The 24,585-nt window shown below is 32.8% G+C and overlaps 4 protein-coding genes and 4 non-coding genes across 12 annotated transcripts; 5 read left to right on the top strand and 3 right to left on the bottom strand.

The window, feature by feature from the left end:
- Nucleotides 1–3,157: 3,157 nt before the first annotated feature.
- LOC125856943 (uncharacterized) lies at nt 3,158–4,228 on the bottom strand. The gene has a single exon (XM_049536603.1). The coding sequence runs from the start codon at nt 4,106–4,108 to the stop codon at nt 3,593–3,595; it is 516 nt and encodes a 171-aa protein (XP_049392560.1). The 5' UTR covers nt 4,109–4,228; the 3' UTR covers nt 3,158–3,592.
- A 967-nt stretch (nt 4,229–5,195) lies between these two features.
- Nucleotides 5,196–9,229, bottom strand: LOC125856962 (mediator of RNA polymerase II transcription subunit 11). 5 transcript variants are annotated; one of them, XM_049536624.1, is made up of 6 exons: nt 9,116–9,224; nt 7,924–7,964; nt 7,770–7,839; nt 6,298–6,414; nt 5,674–5,874; nt 5,196–5,464 (listed from the first exon to the last, which is right to left on the bottom strand). In XM_049536624.1, the coding sequence occupies exons 3-5, from the start codon at nt 7,821–7,823 to the stop codon at nt 5,677–5,679; spliced, it is 369 nt and encodes a 122-aa protein (XP_049392581.1). In that variant the 5' UTR covers nt 7,824–7,839; nt 7,924–7,964; nt 9,116–9,224; the 3' UTR covers nt 5,196–5,464; nt 5,674–5,676. The 5 variants fall into 5 exon arrangements, with proteins under 5 accessions (XP_049392581.1, XP_049392580.1, XP_049392579.1 ...); XM_049536623.1 differs by having other exon boundaries at nt 5,390–5,874; nt 9,121–9,229; XM_049536622.1 differs by having other exon boundaries at nt 5,390–5,874.
- A 1,332-nt stretch (nt 9,230–10,561) lies between these two features.
- Nucleotides 10,562–15,880, bottom strand: LOC125856942 (uncharacterized). Its single transcript, XM_049536602.1, has 3 exons — nt 15,450–15,880; nt 11,298–11,456; nt 10,562–11,006 (listed from the first exon to the last, which is right to left on the bottom strand). Exons 1-3 carry the CDS (start codon nt 15,744–15,746, stop codon nt 10,938–10,940), a joined length of 525 nt encoding a protein of 174 aa, XP_049392559.1. The 5' UTR covers nt 15,747–15,880; the 3' UTR covers nt 10,562–10,937.
- A 1,590-nt stretch (nt 15,881–17,470) lies between these two features.
- Nucleotides 17,471–19,816, top strand: LOC125856931 (60S ribosomal protein L6-like). Its single transcript, XM_049536593.1, has 2 exons — nt 17,471–18,054; nt 19,465–19,816. The coding sequence occupies exons 1-2, from the start codon at nt 17,521–17,523 to the stop codon at nt 19,618–19,620; spliced, it is 690 nt and encodes a 229-aa protein (XP_049392550.1). The 5' UTR covers nt 17,471–17,520; the 3' UTR covers nt 19,621–19,816.
- LOC125857281 (small nucleolar RNA snoR109) lies at nt 18,319–18,409 on the top strand. The gene has a single exon (XR_007445610.1). It is a non-coding gene; the product is annotated as a small nucleolar RNA snoR109 (small nucleolar RNA).
- On the top strand, nt 18,746–18,836 carry LOC125857283 (small nucleolar RNA snoR109). Its single transcript, XR_007445612.1, has one exon. It is a non-coding gene; the product is annotated as a small nucleolar RNA snoR109 (small nucleolar RNA).
- Nucleotides 19,209–19,299, top strand: LOC125857279 (small nucleolar RNA snoR109). Its single transcript, XR_007445608.1, has one exon. It is a non-coding gene; the product is annotated as a small nucleolar RNA snoR109 (small nucleolar RNA).
- Nucleotides 19,817–19,968: 152 nt separating the features above from the next.
- Nucleotides 19,969–20,059, top strand: LOC125857280 (small nucleolar RNA snoR109). Its single transcript, XR_007445609.1, has one exon. It is a non-coding gene; the product is annotated as a small nucleolar RNA snoR109 (small nucleolar RNA).
- The last annotated feature ends 4,526 nt before the right edge of the window (nt 20,060–24,585 follow it).

Raw genomic sequence — 24,585 nt, 5'->3', positions numbered from 1 at the left:
TACATCTTTTAAATTTCAATTTTTTTTATGAAGAGTTTATTCACGAATTTACAATCAAATTTAAACGGTTTAACTCTCGAAAAATGAAATGTGGCGCACAAATTAGGAAGAGGAATTAAGTAAGCCTTTATGATAGTTATGTGTAATATTTGATTATTTGTAGTCATAAATAATACTTGACTAATGACCAATTCAAAGATAAAAAATCCATGACTATCTTGTTCCACTTTAATTACGATATTTACATTAGCGATAAAGATCATATTAATTCTTGACTTATTCAAGCGTTTAACTAATTTTTGTATTTTAAATCCTTTTAATGAAAATTTTCAATAATAAATATATATTACTTAGAAATTTTGATATTTTCATGAGAAAAAAAGATTATAGTACGAAGCGTGTAGAGAATAATGATAAGGGGGTTAAGATAAATTTATTGTAATACTGACATTGTTGTAAAGAATTATAATATCATCAAATTGAAGATGTTTTTTTTTTTAAAAAAAAGAAGATATTTATCCAATATCTAATAATTTGATGATTGTGGGACAAAAAAAAGTATTTAAAAATGGCACATGGCAAGGTATTATAATACAAATAAATATTTAAAGATTGGGTTTTGATTATTTTTATTCAACATCAAATAATTTAATGATTGAGGGAATAGGAGTTGAGATCAATGTAGTTACCAAAATAATTTTTTTTTAAAAAAATGACATATTGCAAGGAATTATTAAATATCATAAAAAATTAAATATTGGTTTATAATTATTTTTATTCTATTAAAAAATATCATTAAAAATTAAATATTGGGTTATGATTATTTTTATTCTATTAAAAACCACGTTTGATACATTATAAAGTGTTCCGCATTTTGATTATTTTTATTGGAACATCAAATAATTTGATGAAGAAGGAATAAGAGTTGAGATCAATGTACATATTACAAGTAACTATATTACCATTAAATTAAATATTGAGTCACGATTATTCTATACTATAAAAAAAATCAATTTGATGCATAAAATATTTCGCGTTCTAATTATTTTTATCCTAACATCTAATAGTTTGATGAGGGATGGAATAGGAGTTGAGATCAATGTAGTTACCAAAATAATAATTTCTTAAAAATGATGATGACATATGACAAGGAATTATTAAATATCATAAAATTAAAAGACAGTCTAACACATAAAACATATCGTGTTCTGATTTTTTTTATTCGAACCTCAAATAATTTGATGAAGAAAGGAATAGGAGTTGAGATCAATGTCCATATGACAAGGGACTATATATATTACCATTAAACTAAATATTGAGTTATGATTATTTTCATACTATAAAAACAATAAAAAAAATAAAAATCAATCTAATACATAAAGTATTACGCATTCTGATTGTTTTTATCCCAACATCTAATAGTTTGATGAGGGATGGAATAGGAGTTGAGATCAACTTCCTTAACCCATAAAAAGGGGGACATATAATAAAGGATTATAATATCATTAAATTAGAGATTTGGTTATGATAACAACATCTAATAATTTGATTATGAAGGTTAAAGGAGTTGAGACCAACATCCTTCACCAAACAAAAAAAGAGAGGCTTTAATTAAGTAACAATAATTGATCATTATATTAATGAATAATTATTTTAATTATTAATTAAGATACTGTTGATGCAGGAGCCAGTTTGTTGGTAGGGAGAGAGGGGATCATGACCTGTCTCAATTATAACCAAAGTTTAATATACATAATTTAATTTGTTTATTACTTATCATATAAATAACATAGAAAAATAAAATAAAAGATAATTAGAATAAATTGACATCTACTATCTATCTTTTGATGATGAATTTTTGAATGATAATTGTTTTACAAAGTCACTAGTTTTATGGTGGAATGATTGAAGTTTCTTCATGTTGATTAAAGGACTCGTAGTTGAATTTTCAAGAATGAAAAAAATCCTTTGAAAATATCGCTCTCACACATCCACGGGTGTAATTCGAATTAGTGTCAAATGTAGAACACAATTTTTAGACTTTCCCAAGCCAAAAAATGGTCAATGGAGTACTTTCTTCAATTTCACAAAAAATAAAAAATAGTAATTGTGGCTGACCTATTCTAATTCTTCAAAGATGACAAAGAATCTCCATCCTCTTTCATTGGCCATAAATAAACAAAATTCTTTGACTCTGGTATTTAAGTGAAAAATGATCGAGAAACGTATCCATTAATTATGAAGTTTTGAATCGTGTCACTCTTCTAAATTTATATTTAAGTAAACATGGATAGAAATATGTGCTTATAAACCTATTATTTATGAAGTTCTGAACGATGCATCACTCTCTAAATTTATATTTAAGTGAAGAAAGGTAAAAAGATTGTTCATTATCTATGAACTTTTCAACCGTACCTCACTTAGAGAGTTTATTTTAAGTTAAAATGGGTAAAAGGATGTGTCCATTATTTATGAAATTTTGAACATGCATCACTCTCTAAATGTATATTTAAATGAAAAAATGTAGAGGATTAAAATCCATTAATTATGAACCGAGTCCAAAAAATTCTCTATTATCAATAAAACAAATATACTCATTTCGTTCATTTTAATTTCTCACGTTACACTTTTCGAAAGTCAATTTAATTAATTTTTAAAGTTAAATTAGATTACATTAATTTAATATTTTAAATAAAAAATTTAGATATCCAAAAACTATACGAAAAGTACTATAAATTGTATTTTTTTTGCATATCAATATGATGAAAAACTACATCATAAAATATTAGTCAAAATTCTTATAGTTTGACTCTAAAAAAAGAAAAACTATAACAATTAAAAATAAACGGAAGGAATAGTAAACAAAATTCACTAAAATTCCATTTTCCAGGAATGTAAAATAGTACTAGTATAACTAAAGATTTATTACTTTTTTAACTAGCAGTAAAAAAAGTCCAACAGAATGTATCTCCTTTACAAAACATTTCCTCAATCAAGAAGCAAACTCACTTTTTTCATTTTTGGTTTATTTGTCATCTCAATTACTCCATAGATAACTCTTAAGCAAAAGTGGAAAATAAAGGAAGTCCTAACTAGACACTAATGAAAAAAAATTATGAAGACAATAAAATTGAAAGCTCATGAACATTCAAAAAGGACCATATTTTATATTGTTATAAAGGTATTTACATATGAACAAAGAATAAGTAAGAAACAACAAAAACTTCTATAGAAGTGAAAAATGAACAAAATCATCCATAAAGGGTTCCTTCATCCTTCATTTCGAATACGAGCTCTGAGTATGAAATCTCTTTTTGGTAAGAGCATGAATTAAGATTAGTTGAACCCTAATACGAGTATCAAACATCGAATGGAAAAAAATAAAATAGAACAAAACTATCTAACGAGGGTCGCAGTTGAGTGGTGGTAACTATTCCTTTATCTTTGACCAAAAGTTTTAAATACGAGTTCCAAGTATGAAATCGAGACTTTCATGCGCGACATCATATTTCATCGAATTCCAATACAAATACCAAACGCCGGATGAAATAAAAAGAGAACCTAGATTTTCCCAATATTACCTTAAAACATTTCAGACATGCCAAACACTCCAAATACTTTCACCAAGAAAACTCACAAATCTTCTAACAGACCCTAATTCCTCTTCTCTATCACCATCATAACTTGTTGAATTTTCCTCTAAACAAATTTCAGAATTTTTCTCAATCCCACAAGAACTTCTATTCTTATTCCTCCTCTGTTTCTTGTTTTTCCCCTTTTTTTTCTCCAACACCATATTTTCAAAAGCATCTATAATCTCATGAATAAGTTGATGATTTGGAGATGAATCCCATTTCACCCAATAACTCATATAACAATTAAAACAATAGCAACTTTTGTTGTTATTGTTGTGAGTAGTACAATTTCCAAGATTATTGGAGAAATTGCTAGAAGAACAAGAAATTAAATATGACAAGATTTGTTTGTCTTCTTGAGATAAAGATGTTGTTAGTGTCAAGATTGTTGTTGGTAATAAAGAAAGTTGTTGGTCTGGTTGAGTAATTGGATGAACTGTGTATTTTCTATAAGGATTGTTCTTCATAGTCATATTTTCAAAGAAATGAAAATACTAAGGGGGGAAAAGAAGAAAATTAGAAAGAATTTATGGGGTTTTTTTGTGGTTGAAGAGGTGATGAGGTCTAGTTTTATATAAGGAGAGAAAAGAGAGAGGTGGTGTATGGAAGTTGATGACAACATTTTGGGGTTTTTTTAAATAGTATATGAATGATGATAGGGTTTGAGGAGTGTTTACCTATGGACAAGAATTGACTTGTCATTCTCCCTCCGTTACAATTTATTTGTTTGATTTTAACTTGACATAAAATTTAAAAAATAAAAAAGATTTTTAAATCTTGTGTTCTTAAACTAAAGATATATAATATGTATCAAATTTATACTAGTTTTAAACATGTCAATTGCCTTGTGAAAAGTTGAAACAAAAGTGTAGTCAAAAATGGAAAGAGAGAACCTTTTTTAAATAAACGAAAAAAGAAAAATAAAACAAATAAATTGAAACTGAGAAAGTAAAAATTATGATTCAGTCCAAAATAACTAAGTTGAAGTAATCATTCACTTTTTTCATTTAAACAAAAATAAGATAAAATATATAAATAATAACAAAAATAATATGAAAGTTCTCTAATAATATTATATCCTACCCTGCACTAGTACATATATCATCATCTACAATCTATATATGATGAATCTTATTTTTGCATCCTATTACATCTTTGGTTAAGTCTATAGTAATCCTAAATACTATTAATATAATTTTTTAATTTTAGGTTTATCGAGTCACCTGTGATGCAATGGTCTTTGACTGAGTTTGGGGATCAGTCTTACAGATTAGTTATAGGCAGAAAGAGACTTTAGGATTTGTTGGATCTTCCGAGTGTAACGTATCGAAGCGGAAGACGGATCAAGCTAGTTTGTCTAGCAAGCTGATAGGCGAAGGGCTCAAGGATGAAACATGCAAAGTAGATCGTGCATCTACCATGTTTACCTGTTGGTTCTAAGCAATGTGTTGCGCGAAGTGAACACTTAAATCACACATCATCCATGTGTCAGGTTGCATATACAATGATGAATAATAATGGAAACTATGTTTGCTGAACTATGACATAAATAACCAACTATAGAGCAATTTTGCAAGATTGAGCAAAGTTCATTGCATAAACAAGTGAACACCAAATGCATCATTCCTACAATGCAACAGCAGATACTGAACTAAAGTATTGAATGAAATAAGATACAAACCCAGCAGTATAGGGACATTTCGGAATTGTTTCAAAGAGAATTCTCCGTTCAAGGTTCCAAGTACTTCAACTCATCATCGCTTACTGAAGAACCAAGAAAAACCTAAGTTTTCACAGACATGTAATATCATGTTCGAAGAAATTTTCAACTGCGACAAGATTTCATATCATTAGTAGAGATCCAGCGGCAAACTTATTCACACAAAAGTGGTCATCCTGAGGTATTGATTTAAACGCTTTAAATAAATAAACTTTGGCAGATTAACCGGCTACAACTTGCTTGGAGTTGAGGTGTAGTAGTTGCTGTCGTAGATATTTATGTTTCCACATGAACAAGAAGCAACACTGAGTATATTACCTACTAATCAAGGGCCATATGGTCTAATGCTGCAGCATGATATCCCTCAATTGTTTGTTTCATATTGTCGAACTGAGAAATGACATACTCGAGTTTCTTGCAACAGATCTCGTTTGATATTCTTGGTACATAGTCACACTTCTCAAAAGGACGATATTCACATGCACTTTTGATTTCTTCTCGCAGTGTGACTTGAATGTCCTGTTGTAATTAGTAAAATATCATCCATTTAGTTCTCAAACTGATCCAGTTCCAATCAGATCTCAAGTTACAGACGGTATTTCCAGACAAAAGATAACATTAAACTGGCCATGACAACAGCAGACTAGCTAGCTCGCAACGTAAAAGTTCACAAACCAAACCAAACCAAAATTGTCCATTTTTACCTTGTATACATGGAACAAAATTTCAAATTTAATACAAACACCAAATAAATACACATAAAAGGAGGACCAAAAACAGTATGTAAGCATGAGAATAGGCATCGAATCATACATTCAAAGGCCAGGACTGACAACAAGAAAGTTTAACGGCTTCTTATTACACATTTACATGGTTTTCTATTATGTTTCTTACAAAGGTTTCAAGAATATCTAGGTGCAAAGAAGTAAAGTATGTCCTTACCTTGATTAGTTGCATGAACTCACTGCAATGGTTGTTAATAAGCTCCTTCCTGGGGCCGCTCGGATTTGCCATTTCATCCATTACACCTCCTGCTAGCTCCAGAACTCTGACTATCCTCTGCAAGCATCAGAGGAAGATACAGCAACAGACGGTATGTGTCAGTAATGTTTCAGTTACATTTTTTCTATCAAGAAAAGTGATTACTGATTCCCCATTGAAAGTTAAGATCATGATTTCCTCATCAAATTACAATTAGTTGTCTTTGCATTTGACGTGCTACATCACCCCCGTGTTTTAATCTGAAAAAACCAAAGACTAGGAAACAACAGAGATGCTGTTTCCTTTAGACCAGAGAAAACTCGTGTCAGGAGATATTCAGGGCATATGACAGCACGATCTCGAATACGATTTGATTTCTAACTGTTGAAGATCAGCCTGGAGTTCGTGGAAGATACTCAATGAGCCAGACGGGAAGAAAGAAACCAACAGAAGCAGAAGTTTGAATAGCCATTTCAGATCCTATTCTCGGTCCACAGCGTCTTTCATTTATTCATCATTGTCGTCATCCTCAACACTATTCCCATCTTCATTCTCTGACTTCAAGTTATCTTTTTTTGGCTGATTTGAGGAGTCTTGAGCTTGCTGCAATGGCCCTTGATTATCATTAGATTTTTGGGAATCAAGAGAACTGTTTCGTTTGAATCCTACATCATCGCCATCCTATCCTCTCATGATTTCTTGATGGAGAAAAGTTCCATGGCACCTATATGGCTGGGCCTGGTAGTTTAGATAATTTGGCCTAGGGGAGTGGTAACTAGTCAGAGGGTCGTATGGCTTATAGGAGGAATAAAAAATAGAGTTGTTATATTGACCATGATCAGATTCAGATGCAAAATTGAAGGAAGAAATAGTTAATCTTCAAGAACAATGAGAAGTTGAATTTACTTGATGGTTTTAGACCCAAGATTTAAGGCTTTGTGAGGGTGGCTGTCACAAGTGCTAAATATCTCATTCCTTTCAGCCAGAACTTACTTTCTTGGAAGCTGCAGATATAGGTGGGTGACATGAAATTCTTAGTCATGGTTATCTGGCCAAGCGGCTCTTGTCCTCATTCATTTCTCTTGTCCCAGAAATCGAATGATCCGGAACTCCATAAGGCTTAGGAGAGCTCAATGGTGGAGTCCCTTTCCGAGGCATAACACCATCCATATATCTTCAAGCTTGTCTATGTGTTTCACCCAATCAACGAAATATGGATTTCACCTAAATTCAAAAAGTACGCTCCTCTTTCTCTTTCTTTCTTGAAACATTTTGGTATACACGATAGGAGAGCAAGTAACAAGGACTCAAGTAAGGAAGGAATAATATTGTAGTATCAATTCTGAAATCAGAACTTTGAGTATTTTGATGACAAAGAATACCAGCTACTGAATCAATCCATCTTAAGTCAATAATCCTGTAGAAACATTTACCTTCTCAACATTTTGCAGCCGCTGCAATGAAGTATTCTGGCTTTGCGAATCCATGGTATTCTGAGTGAAGCTGTTGGGACAGGAGAAAAAGATTACTGAATCGTAATGCCATAGTGCGAGCTAGATGTGGAGAAATAAACAGAATCTATAAAACCTAATTCAGTGCAGTTTTTGGAGATTTTGGTTCTGAGGTCTCTGCAGTCAAATAATTAAGGAACAATCAGAAACCTAAATCTTCTGTAATCAATCGGAAAATAGAAGAGAAACCTACCTCTTATAAGTATTATGTCCATTAAACTTACCACCCTGTACTCTTTCAAGGTACGGGTTTGGCCGAAATCAACAACTTTCGTCCGAAATCTATATTTGTCTTAAGAAATCTATTTAATATGTATAAATTATTAATTTACAAGAGATTATTTTATCCTACGTTTAGTTGGCAAGATGCAGCATAACAATCTTATGGGATATGTACTAAAATGTTGAGATTAGCTATCCCATATAGAAGTTGGGTTAGCTAATCCCATGAGAAATCCTTGTCTATTCCATCCCCCATACCCTGAACCCATAAACTTCAAATCTTACCTCCGCCTTTACCCCCAAGACCTGCTGATTATCAAACGAGCAATCCTAACATTTCACTGTATTCCTCTTGCATTTCTGTAAAGGGGCTATTTCCTTCAACACTCAAACCCATTGTCGGACTTGATTAATCTCCCTTTACTGTTCAAACTGAATCATTTCGTTTTTTGCAATTTTCTAATTGTTCAAAAGACTTATAAATTTGAATTAATCAAATTCAATTTTTCTTGTTCTATCTCGGGGTAGCCATTCACTCAACTCCGAATGAGCTTTTTCGAATCGTTCAATAGCCCTGAACCCGAGATCTGCAGGTTATTAAACAAGCAACCAGCAAGACCTCACAAATTATGTTGCTTCTCTGTTCCAAATTTGTCTTACACTCTCAAAACCTCACTAATTTCATATTCCACTTACTTCATTAACTCTTTGTCATCTTCTCTCTTTTCCATTTTTTGGAGGAATTCATCACTCATAACTTCGACTGCTGCGGCTCAACCCTAAAGCCAGCCACTAAAGCAAGCAGTGGATTTAGGACCAAAACAATAAGGTCCTCAAATTACAAATCCCTGAAGCTCCGAAAGAACCAAAAAGCCCCAAATTCAGCTCAAACGCACAACGATATATCACATCATGCATGAGAGAAACGAAGCTCAAATACAAACACATATAAGAAGTACAGGCACGAAATTTTTTTTTTATTATTAAAAAAAAGGAGCCAGCGAGAGGTCTGTTATCGGCATCTACAAGTGAGAAGTCAATCATACCTTACCTTCAACGGCGGCAAGTATGAGTGGCAGAAGAGCGGCAGTCGCCGGTCGGTCGGAGATAGTCTCAGCTCCGAGTTGTTGCCTGTAATTTTTATTTTTTTATCATAAAAGCATGTAACTAGTTTTCTTTATATATTGGATAAATATATTACTTAAATTAACTCATAATTATTTTTATTTTTTAAAAACATTTTTTTATCTTGTTTTATATGTTATAATTTTTTTAAAAAATATTTGGTGATTAAATGAATATATTAATAAAAACTAAAAATGATCATAAGCAAATCTATTACTATTGTTCACTCTTTTTAGTTAAAATAAAAAAATATACTATTGTTCACTCTATTTTGACTAAGTAATTTGAATGGATTAATGACTTGCCAGTTTATTGTTTTAATCTGTTTAAACTTGTCCAAAGTTAATTTAATTTGCTCATTTAATACTCTTTTTAGTAAAACATTCCTATTAAAATTTAAACGCCAAATAAAGTTAAAAATAAGGATCCCAATATGCATTTGGTGGTACATATTAAATATTTTAGGCTACGAAGTACTTAGAAATTAAGTGAATATGAGATATTAAAACAACAACATACTCAATGAAAATCCCACTGAGTGAGATTTTACGGTATGCACTAACAAATCTAAACCTACGCACAACAAGACAACACTTCACCCTTACTAACCTTCTACACTAATACATGACCTTCACTCCTATTTATCTAGAGACATGTCCTCGTTAATATGAAGTTGTGTCATGTTCTGTCTAATCTCCTCTCCCAAATACTTTTTCAACCTACCTCTACCTCTCTAGGTACCCCTACAATCAACCTCTCACACTTTGTCACTAGGGCGTCAACGCACCTCCTTTGCACATGTCCAAACCATCTCAATCTCCTTTCCCTTATCTTGTACAGAAGCCACTTCAACCTTCTCTCGGGTAACTTCATTCCTAATCTTGTTGCTCCTAATATATCCACACGTCCATCTCAACATCCTCATGTCCGCAACATGCATCTTCTAAATGTGACTTCTTGACTGGCCAACACTCCAACCCACAAAACAAGTTCAGGTGATATCTTCTAATAACACACGACTCCAGAGACAAACCTCTTCTTCACCCATGCCGCTCCAATGTGATGTATGACATCATCATCAATTTCCCCACAACCTTGGAGCACGGCCCAAGATACTTAAAGACTTCCTCTCTTGGAAATAGTCTGTGGCAAACCTCACTTCCACGTAATTTTATGCAAAAAACAAAACACATAACTTTGAATTGCAATGGCTGGTCCATGTATATATAATTAACTTTCAAGAATAGATTTCATTTTTTAAAGATTTTCTCAAACGCTAAAAGCATTGGTTCTTTCTTATGAGAATAAAAGAAATGAATTTAGCACTCCAATGTGATTTTTTATGCAGAGAAATTATGAAGAGCAGTTTGAATCTCGATGGATAATTAGTTCACCCCTCTACTGTTCTCTACTCAAATATCAGGCTTCTTGTCTGAAGCAAGGTTCGAACCCTTAATAGGCGCCTAAACAACACATATCCACACATTGTGCTCTAGCACTTAAATGTGATGGAACAACATTAGGGTTTTTTGCTATAGTTCCCAGAAAAATCGAATCCTCTACAAAGTAAACACAATAGCTTCAGAATACAATTACATTAAGCCGGTGCCATATGAAGACACAGGCAGTTTAGTCACAACCGACACAGGGCAACATTTTGGGGAATGCCATAATGACTTGGTGCTCCTGTAGCTCACTTGCCTGACCTGTTTTTCAGTCAGAATTGTTTTCATTGCGAGCTTTCTAGCCCAAAGATAAGTCCAAAGTCCTTTCATTTAAGTCCTGTCGTTCTGGAGGTTTTCTCTTCGGATCCTGAAAGATAAAGACTCAATTTAGACACTCGTACACATTATCTCATGTTCATTGTTAGACTTGTGAAATCTGGATTGTGTTTCTAGCCATATAACTGGAGTGTATAACCAGATAAAGTTCACACATAGAAGAAAACGACAGAGGGAGAAATCATGACATATTTTCTAAAAAACACTTCCAAAGAAGCTAAAGAAAGGCATCAACAGGAAGGACAAACAAACAAAGATCAAACAGAACCAAAAAATAAAAATATAACAAGTTTGGCAAGAATATTATATAGCCTTAATGTACCTGATTCTCTTCCATGGGCACGTCGTTGATATCAGGTTTTTCATCAAAACCATCCACCTGAGATGTTGGCTCCTCACTATTTGTGTCACTCTCAATTGGTTTAATATCATCTTCAGCTTGTTCAGATGCATCATTCTTTTGTTCTTCAAGCACGTTAATCTATCTCAACCATTTTAAGAAAAAATGAAAAAGTATACTCGCACAGCACAAACCAATCCTGTTATCTTTACTGACATACAAGAAGCAATCCACTTAAAGGAAAGAAATATTAAAAAAATTGGCACAGTGCATATTACTTTGGTATAGATCAAGTACGCTTCACCACCAGAATACGGACAATGCATAACTCACACAATTAGCTGTAGCAGATTTGATTTGACATTGCCCATTTATATCCATCAGGAAATAAGGCATACTGAGAATGTCAATAATTCCAACTACTACAAATCTATTACTTCTTAAAATCCCTGGCTCAGCTACTGTCTTGCTAATCTCCTCATTAACACAACAAAGAAGGCAGTGACATGAGAACCACATAATCACACATAAGGAAGTTAAATGGTAATTCTATTTTATCAGTAGGATATCTTAAGTGTACTTCTCAGCCTTCTGTCATGTTTGGATCTGCACAATGGAAAAGGGGAACATAGAAATGGAAACTAATGAATTATTTGGTCTTGCTCTTACATAGATTAGTCAAACTAAAGTAGGAGAAAAGGAAGGGAAATTATACTTCTCAAGGAGATAAAGTGAAATCTCTTTGGATCCATAAAGAGGGAAAATGGTCGTCAATAAAAACTTGTACTTCATTACCTCTAAAGACAGTACTGCTACTTCAAAGCATATAAAGTCAAAAGATATTCGGGACACCAACAATTCTCATACTAACAACTTGCAACACAGAAGAGTAGTTCTATGGTTCTTGTGCCACAGAGGATTTTTTTTTTTTTGATAACCAAGAAATCCGTCTGTGACCCACCCTTTGGACCAATCACAGCCTTCTAAACTCGGTGGATAATGGGCCCGCCCCTCTACCCTTCTCCACTTAAATACCGGGCTTCACTTTGCATGGTGTGGGGATTGAACTTGCGACATAGCCACAAATCCTCCACCTTTTGCCACTCGAGCTAGGCCTTGGGGGCATGCCACAGAGGATTTTTGTTCCTCAGTTTATGAAGAAATCCATATTCTATCAACTAAAGAACTCTGAAATTCGGATTTCCACATTTCAGGACATAACAGCTAAATCTGTGCTTCATGTTTATTTGGAAAACTACGCATATCAGTCCTTCAGCTATGCACTTTTGCAAGCTCACAATAGAATGTAAGAACATATCCCTTAATGTCCAACCAATCAATATATCTATATGAAGGTGAGCATAGACTAGGTGATATGGCATCTCTTTATGGACAACATTCCTATTCATCTTTTTTTCTAGTATTTGTTACGCATTCTTTTCGTTTAATTATTTTTTTGAAAATTCCAAATTCACTATTGAAGGAGAAGCAGTTACTGGAGAGTCCAACAATCAATATCAATAGCCAAACTGTTACATAAGAGTCCCAAAGTATTAGAAACCCAAACATATTTGTCAGGTTTTATGTCTATATTCTTATTCTCCATGTCCTTTTCTTTTGACCCATATTTCTCTCTTATTTGTCACAAAATCTAGAATTGTTATGCTTTATTAGAAGGGAAAGGGGTCAAAAATACCCCCAACTTTCATTTAACAGTAGGTTGTTAGGGTTACCCTTCGTTATACTATGTGGTTATTCATACTCTCGCCGTTACGAAACTTAACACCCAAACTTGCAATTTCCCCCAAATTGACCTCAAATACCCAATTTCAACCCAAATCACTCAATTTAACTTAACACCCATACCCGCCAAACTTACGATTTCCCCCAAAATGACCTCAAATCCCCAATTTCAACCCAAATCACTCAATTTCTTCCTTTAACACGATCTGACTCACCTAATCATTTAACCTATTTTTCTTCATCAATAAACATTTCGTCAAAAAAAGAAGTCCCCCATTTTACCATGTATTTCCACTACCACACCAAGAACACCTATAACAATTTACAATACACATTAAGATTGATGAAATAAAAAAGCTTCATCAAGAACATTGTTTGTTTTTTTTAAAACTTTTTATTTTGTTATTGACTTGAAAAAGTAAGAAAAAACTCTCTCATGACTACTGCTAGCTCCGGCAACGGCCCTAGCCGGCCATCCACCACGATGCCACTCTCCCCTTCCCTCTTTCCTCCATTTACAGAGCCTTCATACTCGTCTAAAAGTGCCCAGATCTGATCGGATCTTTGTGTTTTAGGCGCTGCTCCGGCAATGCCATTGAAACCACTCCACCCACACCTCCCCCTCTCTCTTCTATTAACACTGAATCTAATCGACGAAATCATTGCTCTGGCGAAGCTTCATTTTTTCCCCTATAAAATTCATTGACGGGTTGTTTTCGTATTATAATTCTCATATCCTATACTGTTTCTTGGTTGCTGCATTGTTACTTTGATAAGGAGAAAAATTCTTCAAAACTCAATTTTTGGTGAAGAAGGATTATGGAAGAAAAAAGAGAATCGGCTGATTTTATTTTAAATTGAAAAAGTTAAGCACAAAATTTAGTTGTGGAGGATTTGTGGCTTAGGTCGCAGGTTCAAGCCCCACACCATGCAAAGCGAAGCCCAGTATTTAAGTGGAGAAGGGTAGAGGGGCGGGCCCATTATCCACTGAGTTTAGAAGGTTGTGATTGATCCAAAAGGCGGGTCATAGACGGATTTCTCGGATATCAAAAAAAAAAAAAAAATTAGTTGCATATTATAAAGGCCATTATAAAAGGAGTATACAACTTAAAAGGAAGAACAATTTTTTTTCATCATACATGTGCAAAAACAATTTGCAGAACCATGGCAATAGCTCCAAATGAAGTTCATTTGAAAATGGTTAAATTAATTTAGGTTAAGATAGATAGATGGGACGGGCATGAGTTTCAATTGGGAATGGGTCATTTTTTAAAAAAAATAATTAATTTGGACATATTTGGGGGTTTGCATCCAAGTAGGGATACAGGTGAGGCATGAATAACTGCATAGTATAACGAAAGGTAAACCTAACTATTAAATGAAAGTAGGGGCATATTTTTGACCCATTTCCCTTATTAGAATGGTAGTTTTAACTTTTCAACATTTATATCCTAAAATTTTATTTCCTTGGTAGAAACAATTATTTTAGACTAAATGTGGGATTAATGTCCATACCTTTATTTTACTTATCTGTGTCAAATTTTTTGTACTTCTCATTTTTCTTCAATCAAATTTATGATTTTTTGTATTTGTAAGAGAATCTTTACCACAACCACATGAAGCGTGGGCAGATGCACTAGTATCAATAAGCAAAGGCAGATCCAGCATTTAAGTCACTGCAGCTATTTGATTGAGATTCAAAATACCCTTCCTCGACACCACCTTCCTTCAGAGGTCGCCCGACTGGAATCTTGTACACTTTCCTCGTCTTTCTTTTATTGATCTAACCTATACCTATTTCCTCTTGCTTCGCGTGTCCAGGCTTCAACCTCATATAAAGTCCTATTTAGGAATCTATGTAGTGTATCACTATACCTATGGGTGAACTTATGAAGCAAATGTCTGCAGCTGCAAGCACAACTCCAAATGTTACTCATCTACCGCTTTATCTTTTGATAATTAGGTGGCAATAACGAGATCTAGCTAATGTAAGAAACTTAATGTCCACTCAACTACAGTCTCATGACCTGAATTTCCTTGCCTTCTGTGCACGAAGCGAAACACTCTATCCGCCAATGCTAACCAGTTCTTCCAAACCCAACTATTAACCCAGAACCCTAAACACCCAGTTCATTTCTTCAAAAAGTCTGATCTTTTACAGAATACATCCCACAAAAAGAAAAAACACACATTAAAGCTAGTTCAAATTGCACAATATTGAAGTATGCTTATAGTTATATACAATACACAGCGTCAATTTGGATTATTCAGGCCGGTAGGTTCGGGATACCGGATACTTAAATGTAATAGCAAAAATATACATATATACACACAATGCACAGTAGTCAGTATATAAAGTTCATAAAGAAGTAAAATTAGGAAGATTAGTACCGGAATGTACTTGAATTTGCGTTTAGGTGGTTCCTCCACCGAAACGACGTCGTCCTTAGCGGAACTGTCATTATTGTTCTGGCTCGCATTAATAGGTATCCACTTGAAAAGAAATAAATGAGAGACGTTACTGCCATTAACGCCGCCGTTAGCAGTGGTCCGACTATGGCTGTTACCGGAGCTGGGCGGCGCTCCTTGGATCCATTTCTTCTTCCACCTACGAACCGGACCAGTAAATACAGTTGTCGGTGCGTACCTAGCTGATGACCGGCCGAGACGGGCACCTACTCCATCCATTTGCGACGGCGAACCGGTGTTAACTCGGCGGCGAGTTGTTTCTTCTCCGATCAGTCGTTTATGCTTTTTGCTCTTTTTAGTGGAATTTTTTTTCCTTTTGGTTTGGGATGTGCTTAGCTGGGGAGTAAAATAAACAGTTTGCTATTTTTTATGTAGGGATATAAATTTAACATTACTCTTATTTAGAAGTGAGAGTTGGAAAGGACCAACATTGCATTAATACTCTTGTACAACATGCATACAATTTTGTACATTAACTTTTCACTGCATTAATTAGTTGTACAATGTGTAAAAACAATTGTACATTAATAGAAGGACTAATATTGCAATTATTATTATTACTCATTAGTCCTTATTAGAATTATTATTATTACTCATTTGGCTTCATCTACTTCTAGTTTTTCTACACATATTTTTCTTTAATAAAATAATTATTGCCTCCATTTTTTTTTTTAATTTTTAACATTTATTTTTAATTTTAAAACATTGGAAATTTTATGTTAAAAATTTAAATAATAGAAAAAATGATTTATTTAACTTTTATCATCATCAATACAACTAATTTATTTGACGTTTTTTCTTAATCTTCATCTCATCATTAATGTTATTTATATAATGTTCTTAAATCACTTATTTTTTCTTTTTTAACTCTTTTTTTATATATATAAAAGTTNGATAGTCAAATGAGCAAGTTCACTATCTTGAAATATTTTAAACTTTAACCTTATAGACAAAAACTAATTTATGTCCACAACTTATATTGGATGGACAAATAAGGAATTTGGACAACGAATTTTCTAAAACAAAAGTTATTTTTTAAAATTTCTATCAAGCGAGATCGAAAAATCAAGACCACCAAATAGGGGTGTTCGTGGTTCGGTTATTGGTTAAAACCAAAACCAAATCAATCTAGTCGATTTTTTAAATTTCTAAAACCAAACCATGCCAAACAAAAAAAAATAACTGTCGATTTGGTTATTGTTGGTTTGGTTCAAGTTGGTTCAGTTTTTCAGGTTTTTTTGATTTGAGAGTAATAATTTTTTTGAGGATATACATATCTCGATAGACACAAACACCTAGTACATGAACAATCCACATGAAAGCTACTATCAGTTCAATTAAGCAATGAAACAATACTAGAGTTATTATACACGGACAAAGTGTTTCAATAAAGACAAAATGTGACTATCTTATGTGAGGTAGGGTGGGTAAAGACTAAAGTAAATGATTTTGATGGACTTCAACTTAGTATTGTAACAGTTGGGCATGAGAAAATAGTAAAGTTAAAGACGCAAGTTAATTAAAATTTTAAAAAATATTTGTATTTTAATTTATTTTCATTTCCCTGAGATCGTGGATATTTATGAATAATATATAAATAATTATAAAATTTATATATCTAATTTATTGGTTCGGGTTGATTATTTTTGCTGTTGTTTTTTAATAAAATCAAATCCAAATCAAATAGCATCGGTTTTCAAAATTTAAAACCAAATCTACCAAACCAAATCAAATATCATTTGTTTAATCGGCTCAACTACGATTCAATTTGATTTTTTAACTATAACCATGAACAACCCTACCACCAGAGGCCATTTGTGAAAAAGGAGGACTGAATCTAATTACATGAAATGATCCATTAAATCCAAGTTAAGCCCAAAACATTAAGCCCAAAATGGACAGCTGACATTTTAGGCACCAACATTTAACCCTAGCTGTATATAACAATCTGCTAGGTTTACTGTTAATTCTCTCTTTCTTCAGAGCTTCAACAATGACGGCTAAGAAGACACTCCGTAACCCAGAGCTAATCCGCGGCGTGGGTAAGTTCTCACGTTCCAAAATGTACCACAAAAAGGGTTTATGGGCAATCAAGAAGAAAAACGGTGGAAAATTCCCTCAACACCAGAAAAAACCAATCTCAGCTCCACCAGCTGAGAAATCCCCAAAGTTCTACCCAGCTGATGAAGTGAAAAAACCCCTTGTAAACAAACACAAACCAAAACCCACAAAGCTAAGAGCGAGTATTTCTCCAGGTACAGTCTTGATTATCCTTGCTGGTAGATTTAAGGGGAAGAGAGTTGTGTTCTTGAAGCAGCTTTTATCTGGGTTGCTTCTTGTTACTGGGCCTTTTAAGCTTAATGGGGTTCCTTTAAGACGTGTTAATCAAGCTTATGTGATTGGTACTTCAACGAAAGTTGATGTTAGTGGAGTGAATGTTGAGAAGATTGATGATAAGTATTTTGCTAAGGAAGCTGAGAAGAAGCAGAAGAAGGGTGAAGGGGAGTTTTTTGAAGAGAAGAAAGAGGTAAAGTTCATTTTCTGGTTTAAATTAACTGATTTTAGTTTAAAGTCTTAATTTTTAGTAATTTTCTAGTTTTGTGAAGCCTTTAGATTAACTCAAATAACAGACTTCAACAATGTTGGAATGGATTGACTCCTAATTGTGTGCTAAAAGTATATGATGGATTCGCCTCTGATATTAGAGAAGATCAAAATGTAGTGCTTGTTTGAAAGCTACATGTACCAAGAGAAGGGGGAAGTTCAGTACCCAAGATCTTGATTGCCAATGTGGCTGTAGCTAAATGAATTATATTTGAGTGGTTTACTGGCCGGTTGTCGTTCTGCTGTCGACTTATCTGCTTACCGAACTTCTTACATTACCTATATTAGTTGTAGTTATGGAACAGATATGGATAACCCTATTAAAAATGGATATGGAGAATTCTCAAAACCAGTCATCTTAAATTAGAAGTTAAGAACATGCAATATGAGATTTTCCGGTCAGAACTTTTTATTCCTCCTAAATTGTGACTAGCTATTGACATCTAAGATGTTTAGGGGTACCATTGCTCGTGCACTTATAATACAGACACTGTTAATTTGGCAACAAATGATTGATCTGTCTCTGAGAGAAGAGCATAATGTAATGCTTGATTGAATGCTACATGTACCAAGAGAAGGGTGAAGTTCAGTACCCAAGATCTTGATTGCCAATGTGGCTGTAGCTAAATGAATTCAATTTGAGTGGTTTACTGGCCGGTTGTCGTTCTGCTGTTGACTTATCTGCTTACCAAACTTCTTACATTTATACTAGTTGTAGTTCATTTACTCGTAATGGAATTAAATGGATGGAACAGATATGAAGTATTCCCTTTGAAAAATGGATATATAGAATTTAAAAAGCTGGTTATCTTTAAATTAGAACATGCAATATGGGATTTCCTTGTGAAAACTGTTTAAACTTCCAAAGTTTTGACTAGCTATATTGACATCTAAGATGTTAGCAGGGGTGCCATGGCTCTCGTGTACTTATAAAATAAACATGGGGATACTGTGAAATTGGCAATAAATGATTGAGCTGCCTCTAATATTAGAGTAGATCAAATGTAATGCTTGATTAAAAGCTACATGTACCAAGAGATGGGTGAAATTCAGTATCCAACATCTTGATTGCCAATGTGGCTGTAGCTATATGAATTCAATTTGAGTGGTTTACTGGCCGGTTGTCGTTCTACTGTCGACTTATCTGCTTACCGAACTTCTTACATTCCCAACTTGCTGTAATTCATTTATTTGTAGTGTAATTAAATGGATGTAAAGATATGTAGAATTCCCTTGAAGCTGAGTTTAACTAAGATTGGGTTAAGATGGTATTGATCGATTCTGACTGAGATACTGATGATTCTTTTGATTTGATTTGTTCTTACTAATTCAGGAGAAGAATGAGCTTCCACAGGAAAAGAAAGATGCCCAGAAAGCTGTAGATGCATCATTGATCAAGGCCATTGAGGCTGTTCCTGATTTGAAGGGTTATTTATCCGCAAGGTTTTCACTCAAGTCAGGCATGAAACCACATGAGCTAGTTTTTTAGGCTAAATATTTCTACAATACTCTTGTTTGTTGAATTGATCTTGTTATCTCTGTCTGTGTTCTGTTTGAAAAGAGTTTAGTTGTTCTCACGAAAGGTTTTGTTGATGAGAATCATCTTAAATTAAAGTATGCAATATGAGATTTCCCTGTCGGAACTATTTATTCTTTATTACAATCTTAAATGTTTCCTGCTCTGATATCTTGCTTCTCTCATTATGTGTATATGTGTACATGAAATAAACTGCACTCAATTTGAATTTGTCAATATGTGATGTTATTCTTGATTGAAAGCCTACATGTACCAAGAAAAGGGTGAAATTATGTACCCTTGATCTTGATTTTGCCAATATGGCTGTAGCAACATGAATTCAATTTGAGGAGTTTACTGGCCGGTTGTTGTTCTGCTGTCGACATATCTGCTTACCGAACTTCTTACATCTCCAATGCTAGTCATTCATTTTTCTATGACCGCATACACACACACAACAGAGGCACGATATTAGTCCCTTGGATGAGAAGGGTAGAAGAAGGAAATGGCATAGAATTTAGCCTTTTCAAAATGCCCTTCTCTTAAACCAATCATCTCTGCACTTTCCAGGCTGACTGCTACGACTTCCAGCAGTCCGCGTCTATAAGTGCATACAAGAAAACACTATTAAAATTCTCTGGTTTTCGCTGTTCTTGTGTACCTTTAGCAGACAGTTGAGTTTGATGTGGTGATACAACTTGCAAGTATTGCCAAATCGATTTGTTGATAAGTAGATGTGATAGAGTTGGCTTATTTTGGTCTTTCCTTGTGCTGAAACTCCAATGGAATCCATTTGCATGCAAACAAGCTTGGTAGGATTGTAAATTTGCTTTGCATTTTATCATCAATCTTTGCAAAACTAGGTTTCAATTGGTAGACAATTCATGTTTTTCCCATCTAATGTTTGGCTTGGGTAACTTGACCTTTATAAAAAAAATGTTTGTCTTAGGTGAATATATCGGTGAACTACTTCAGAAAGAATCAAATTTCAGGGCAACCCTCATTATTTTAAATAGCATTGAAGAACCTATTTACCTTTATGAAAAATGAATGAAACTATAGTTTATATAAAGCATATTTGTCTGTGTTAGATTGTGCGCTACTCGACTAAATTCATGAAGTACCTGCTTTGTCAAATCAAGGCTAGAATGAATGAGCATAAATTACCTAGAACAAAGTACTTTAAATATTTCTGAAAACAGATAATAATGTTAAAAGAATATCATATTAGCTCTTAATAGTTAATACAATGAATTTGGATAAGTACTATCCATATAAAGTATAAACCATGATAAAAACTAAGCCAAATCATAGAGCAAATTATTATACCACCATTCTTCTCTAGGTTTCTCCAAAAATGTCCCTTTATAATCTCCTTCCCAAAAATTTCTCCAATCCCTTCCCTCTTACCTTGGATATTGCTACTTTTTAAATTATATCTACTTCAAATACTTCTCTTTTGAGTCGAGGATCTAACAAAAATAGTTTTACTATCTTTCAAATAGGGGTAAGGTTTGCTTAAATCTTACCCTCTCTAGACTCATTCAACACTGGATTTGTTGTCCTTTTTGTTCTCTTGTTAGAATAAAATTATTCCAAAATTTCCAATTATGGGTGCTAATCTTTGTTGTCTCAACAAGCCAAATTCAGAAGTCCATGAACCAAAAAAGATCAAACAAAATGACCCTTGTTCAAGAAATTTTGAAAATACAACTAGTCCTCTTCAAGTTCACAAAACTTTGAAAGATATCCTCTTGGCTTCATCAAATATCAACCCTAGTGTTTACTTGTCACCAGAGTTCATGATCAATAAAGATAATTTATTTTCTCCAAGAATTAGTGTTTCATCTGAAAGATTTGTTGCTGGAGGTAATGTTGGAGGAGAATTAGGGTATTTTAAAGCAATGAGTAGAAGTCCAAGTGGAAAATTGAAGAAGAAAGTGACTTTTAGGTTACCTGAAGAAGCTGATATTATCATATTTTACTCCCCAAATAGTAGTAAGAGTTTTGAACAATAAGAGTGTGTTCGGTATGGAGAAAAATATTTTGAAAAAAATAAGTCGGTTGTTTTTGGTAATATAATAATTATGTTTCAATCGTTGGAAAAAACCTCTCTAAGATCTGTGTACCAACTTGTCATTTTCCGACTCTATTCGTGTGACATTATAATGGGTATACACTGTATTTCAATTTTTATTAGGTTGAAGTTGGTTATATGAATTTCACGGCAATACCAAAACTATTTTCTTGAAACTATTTTTTGTTAGAAGGGAAGAAATGATTTTTTTCCCCTTATAGATTAATTTCCTTCACCAGTCCATTTAAAATAGTTTCTAATATATCTCTCTGGAATTGTGGTTTTTTTTTTTTTTTTGGCGGGGTGTGACAAGTCGAAGTAATCAGTTGTCGCTATAACAAAAATAATTTTTAGCAGAAATAAATATAGATATTAATAAAGAGTACTAAAGTTTTTACCGGCACTAGTTAAGTGCCATTAGAATAAATGTCGCTAAAGGCTTTAGGAACATATACAAAGAGTGCTAATTGTCGCTAAAAATACATATTTAGCGACAATTAAGCTATTACCGTTAATTAATTACCGCTAATGATATTTTTTATTAAGTCTATCAAATTACTATTTTTATGATTTAATATTGGTGATGCAATGCTCTCTGTGTTATTAATTAATTTGTAATATACAATATTAATTTGAGATATTATTCTCGAAGTTGTTCGTTTCCACATAGTACTCCCTCCGTTTCAAAAAGAATGTCCTAGTTCAACTTGGAACGGAGTTTAAGAAAATAAAGAAGACTTTTAAATCTTGTGGTTCAAAATTAAAGTAATGTCAAATGTACCAAAATGCCCTTTAATCTTGTGGCCTTAAACATGTCACGTGGAAAATTGAAGTTAAAGTGTTGCCAAAAAAGGAAAAGGGTCATTCTTTTTGAAACAAACTAAAAAGAAAATGAGGCCATTCTTTTTTAAACGGAGGGAGTAACAAACTTTCTAAATTTATGATTAATATTTTCTTCAATAATCTTACAACGCAATGAACTATGAACTATATAAATTGGTGTCCTTTAATTAATATATGTCACCGTTTAATATATAATAAGTCCCACCAAGCAATATCACGTAGCAATTATCCCTGTTGATGTTGCGTAAATTTTGAAGTCACTTTTAATTATAGTTTCTCATGTGTATTACTTGGCAGAGGCGTATGTAGGAGGGGGTCATCGGGTTCATGTGAATTCATGCTCGCCTCTTGAAATCATATATAGTAGTGTTATATTTTTATTTTTTTTGTTAAATATGGATGTGTGAACCCATAATCGAAGTATCATATAATGCAATGATGATTGGGTGCATCTCTCAGTGAGATTAGAAATTTGAATTTTATATCTATCTTGTATTATTTTTCTTTTTAAAATTAGGTAACACCTCTCTGAGTGGTTATTGGTAGCACTTTTGGCGTTTTAATTAATTAATCATTTCAATTTTGGATGTATAAATTTAAAATTTCAATTGTTTTCAATGGTACGAACCTAAATGTCAAACTGTTTAGATCCACATTTTCATAATAATGCACCCATCATTTTGAAATCCCGAATATGCCTCTGAAAACTCAGCAGAGAAAATGCATGAGAATTGTGAAATTATATATGTAGAGGTTCATTTTAATTTTGTAACTCTATAGAAGGATTCTATAAATAATTAATTATTTAATGATATTTAATGGGAAAATTATATGAACTAGCAAACTATTAATTCAAATTAAATGTTATAGCTATAGTTTATTTTAATTGTAATTCGCAGCAAACATCACCTTTTTTTGCCATTTGATTCGGTATACAATTATCCATTTTCGAAATACAATTAGCCATTTTATACATTTCGATATTAAACGAGAGAAAAATGTATATACAAATACATATACATATATTTTCGTCCCATACACTTATAATTATACAAATACAAATTTTATTATAGTTATTACTATGTATAAATGAATATATACAAAACTGAACAATTTGTATAAAATTGGATGTTTGTAGCGAATTATACAAATCAAAAGCTCCATAGCAAACATAAAATTTGCTATGGGACGCAATTATGCAAATTATAATTATAACATACAAATATGATTTTTATATTTGCTATATGTGAAAGTTGCTCTTGATTTAATTATGATTAGTTGGTAAAATTCCTAGAAGAAAACCACCAAAAGAGTTTGAATCAAATAATCCCCACGTAGGGAACAAAACAAATCTATGCTTTTATACTATATTCAATATATAGTGATTTAAATAAAATATAGTGAATAAATTTTGTTTTGAGATGCTATAGTTGTTTTCATAGGTTTTTAATTTGTTAGACAATAATTATAGGGATATGGTGACATCAACGATGAAAAGTTGTTTGATACTATGCTTAATTATATAAGTGTTCTCCAATTATTGATACTTTTACCTACTATGAATATTTACTCGTATTCAATATTTATATAAAAAAAAGTAAAAATTAAAAAATCTCATATCATTTGAATACTATACACACCAAATATGATTGATTTTTTACCATTCTATTAGAAGATGACGTTGATTGAGATAATAATTGAATATCTGAACAACTTCTTAAAACTTATTGATAAATTTAATTTAGAACTATATTTTGTTCTAATTAGACACTAAATCACATAATAAAATGTTTTTATTAGATACTTTCAATTCATAAATATGTTAGAATCAAATTCTTACCATGTCAAAAATGATAACGACTATTAAAATTAAGACGCTACTATATTTCTTAACTAAATTCACCAAGCAAAGATCATGTTCGATCATAATTCTGATCCAAACAAGATGTTGGCATTAACCAACTATCCTCTCATACCACTTGCCTCGTGCAAAATCAAGTGCTTATCATCATGTCAAA

This window comes from Solanum stenotomum, chromosome 2, assembly GCF_019186545.1.
Source record: "Solanum stenotomum isolate F172 chromosome 2, ASM1918654v1, whole genome shotgun sequence".
NCBI classification, from domain to species: Eukaryota; Viridiplantae; Streptophyta; class Magnoliopsida; order Solanales; family Solanaceae; genus Solanum; species Solanum stenotomum.
The sequence above is the reverse complement of the archived record's forward strand: the minus strand, read 5'-3'. Positions and strand labels throughout refer to the sequence as shown.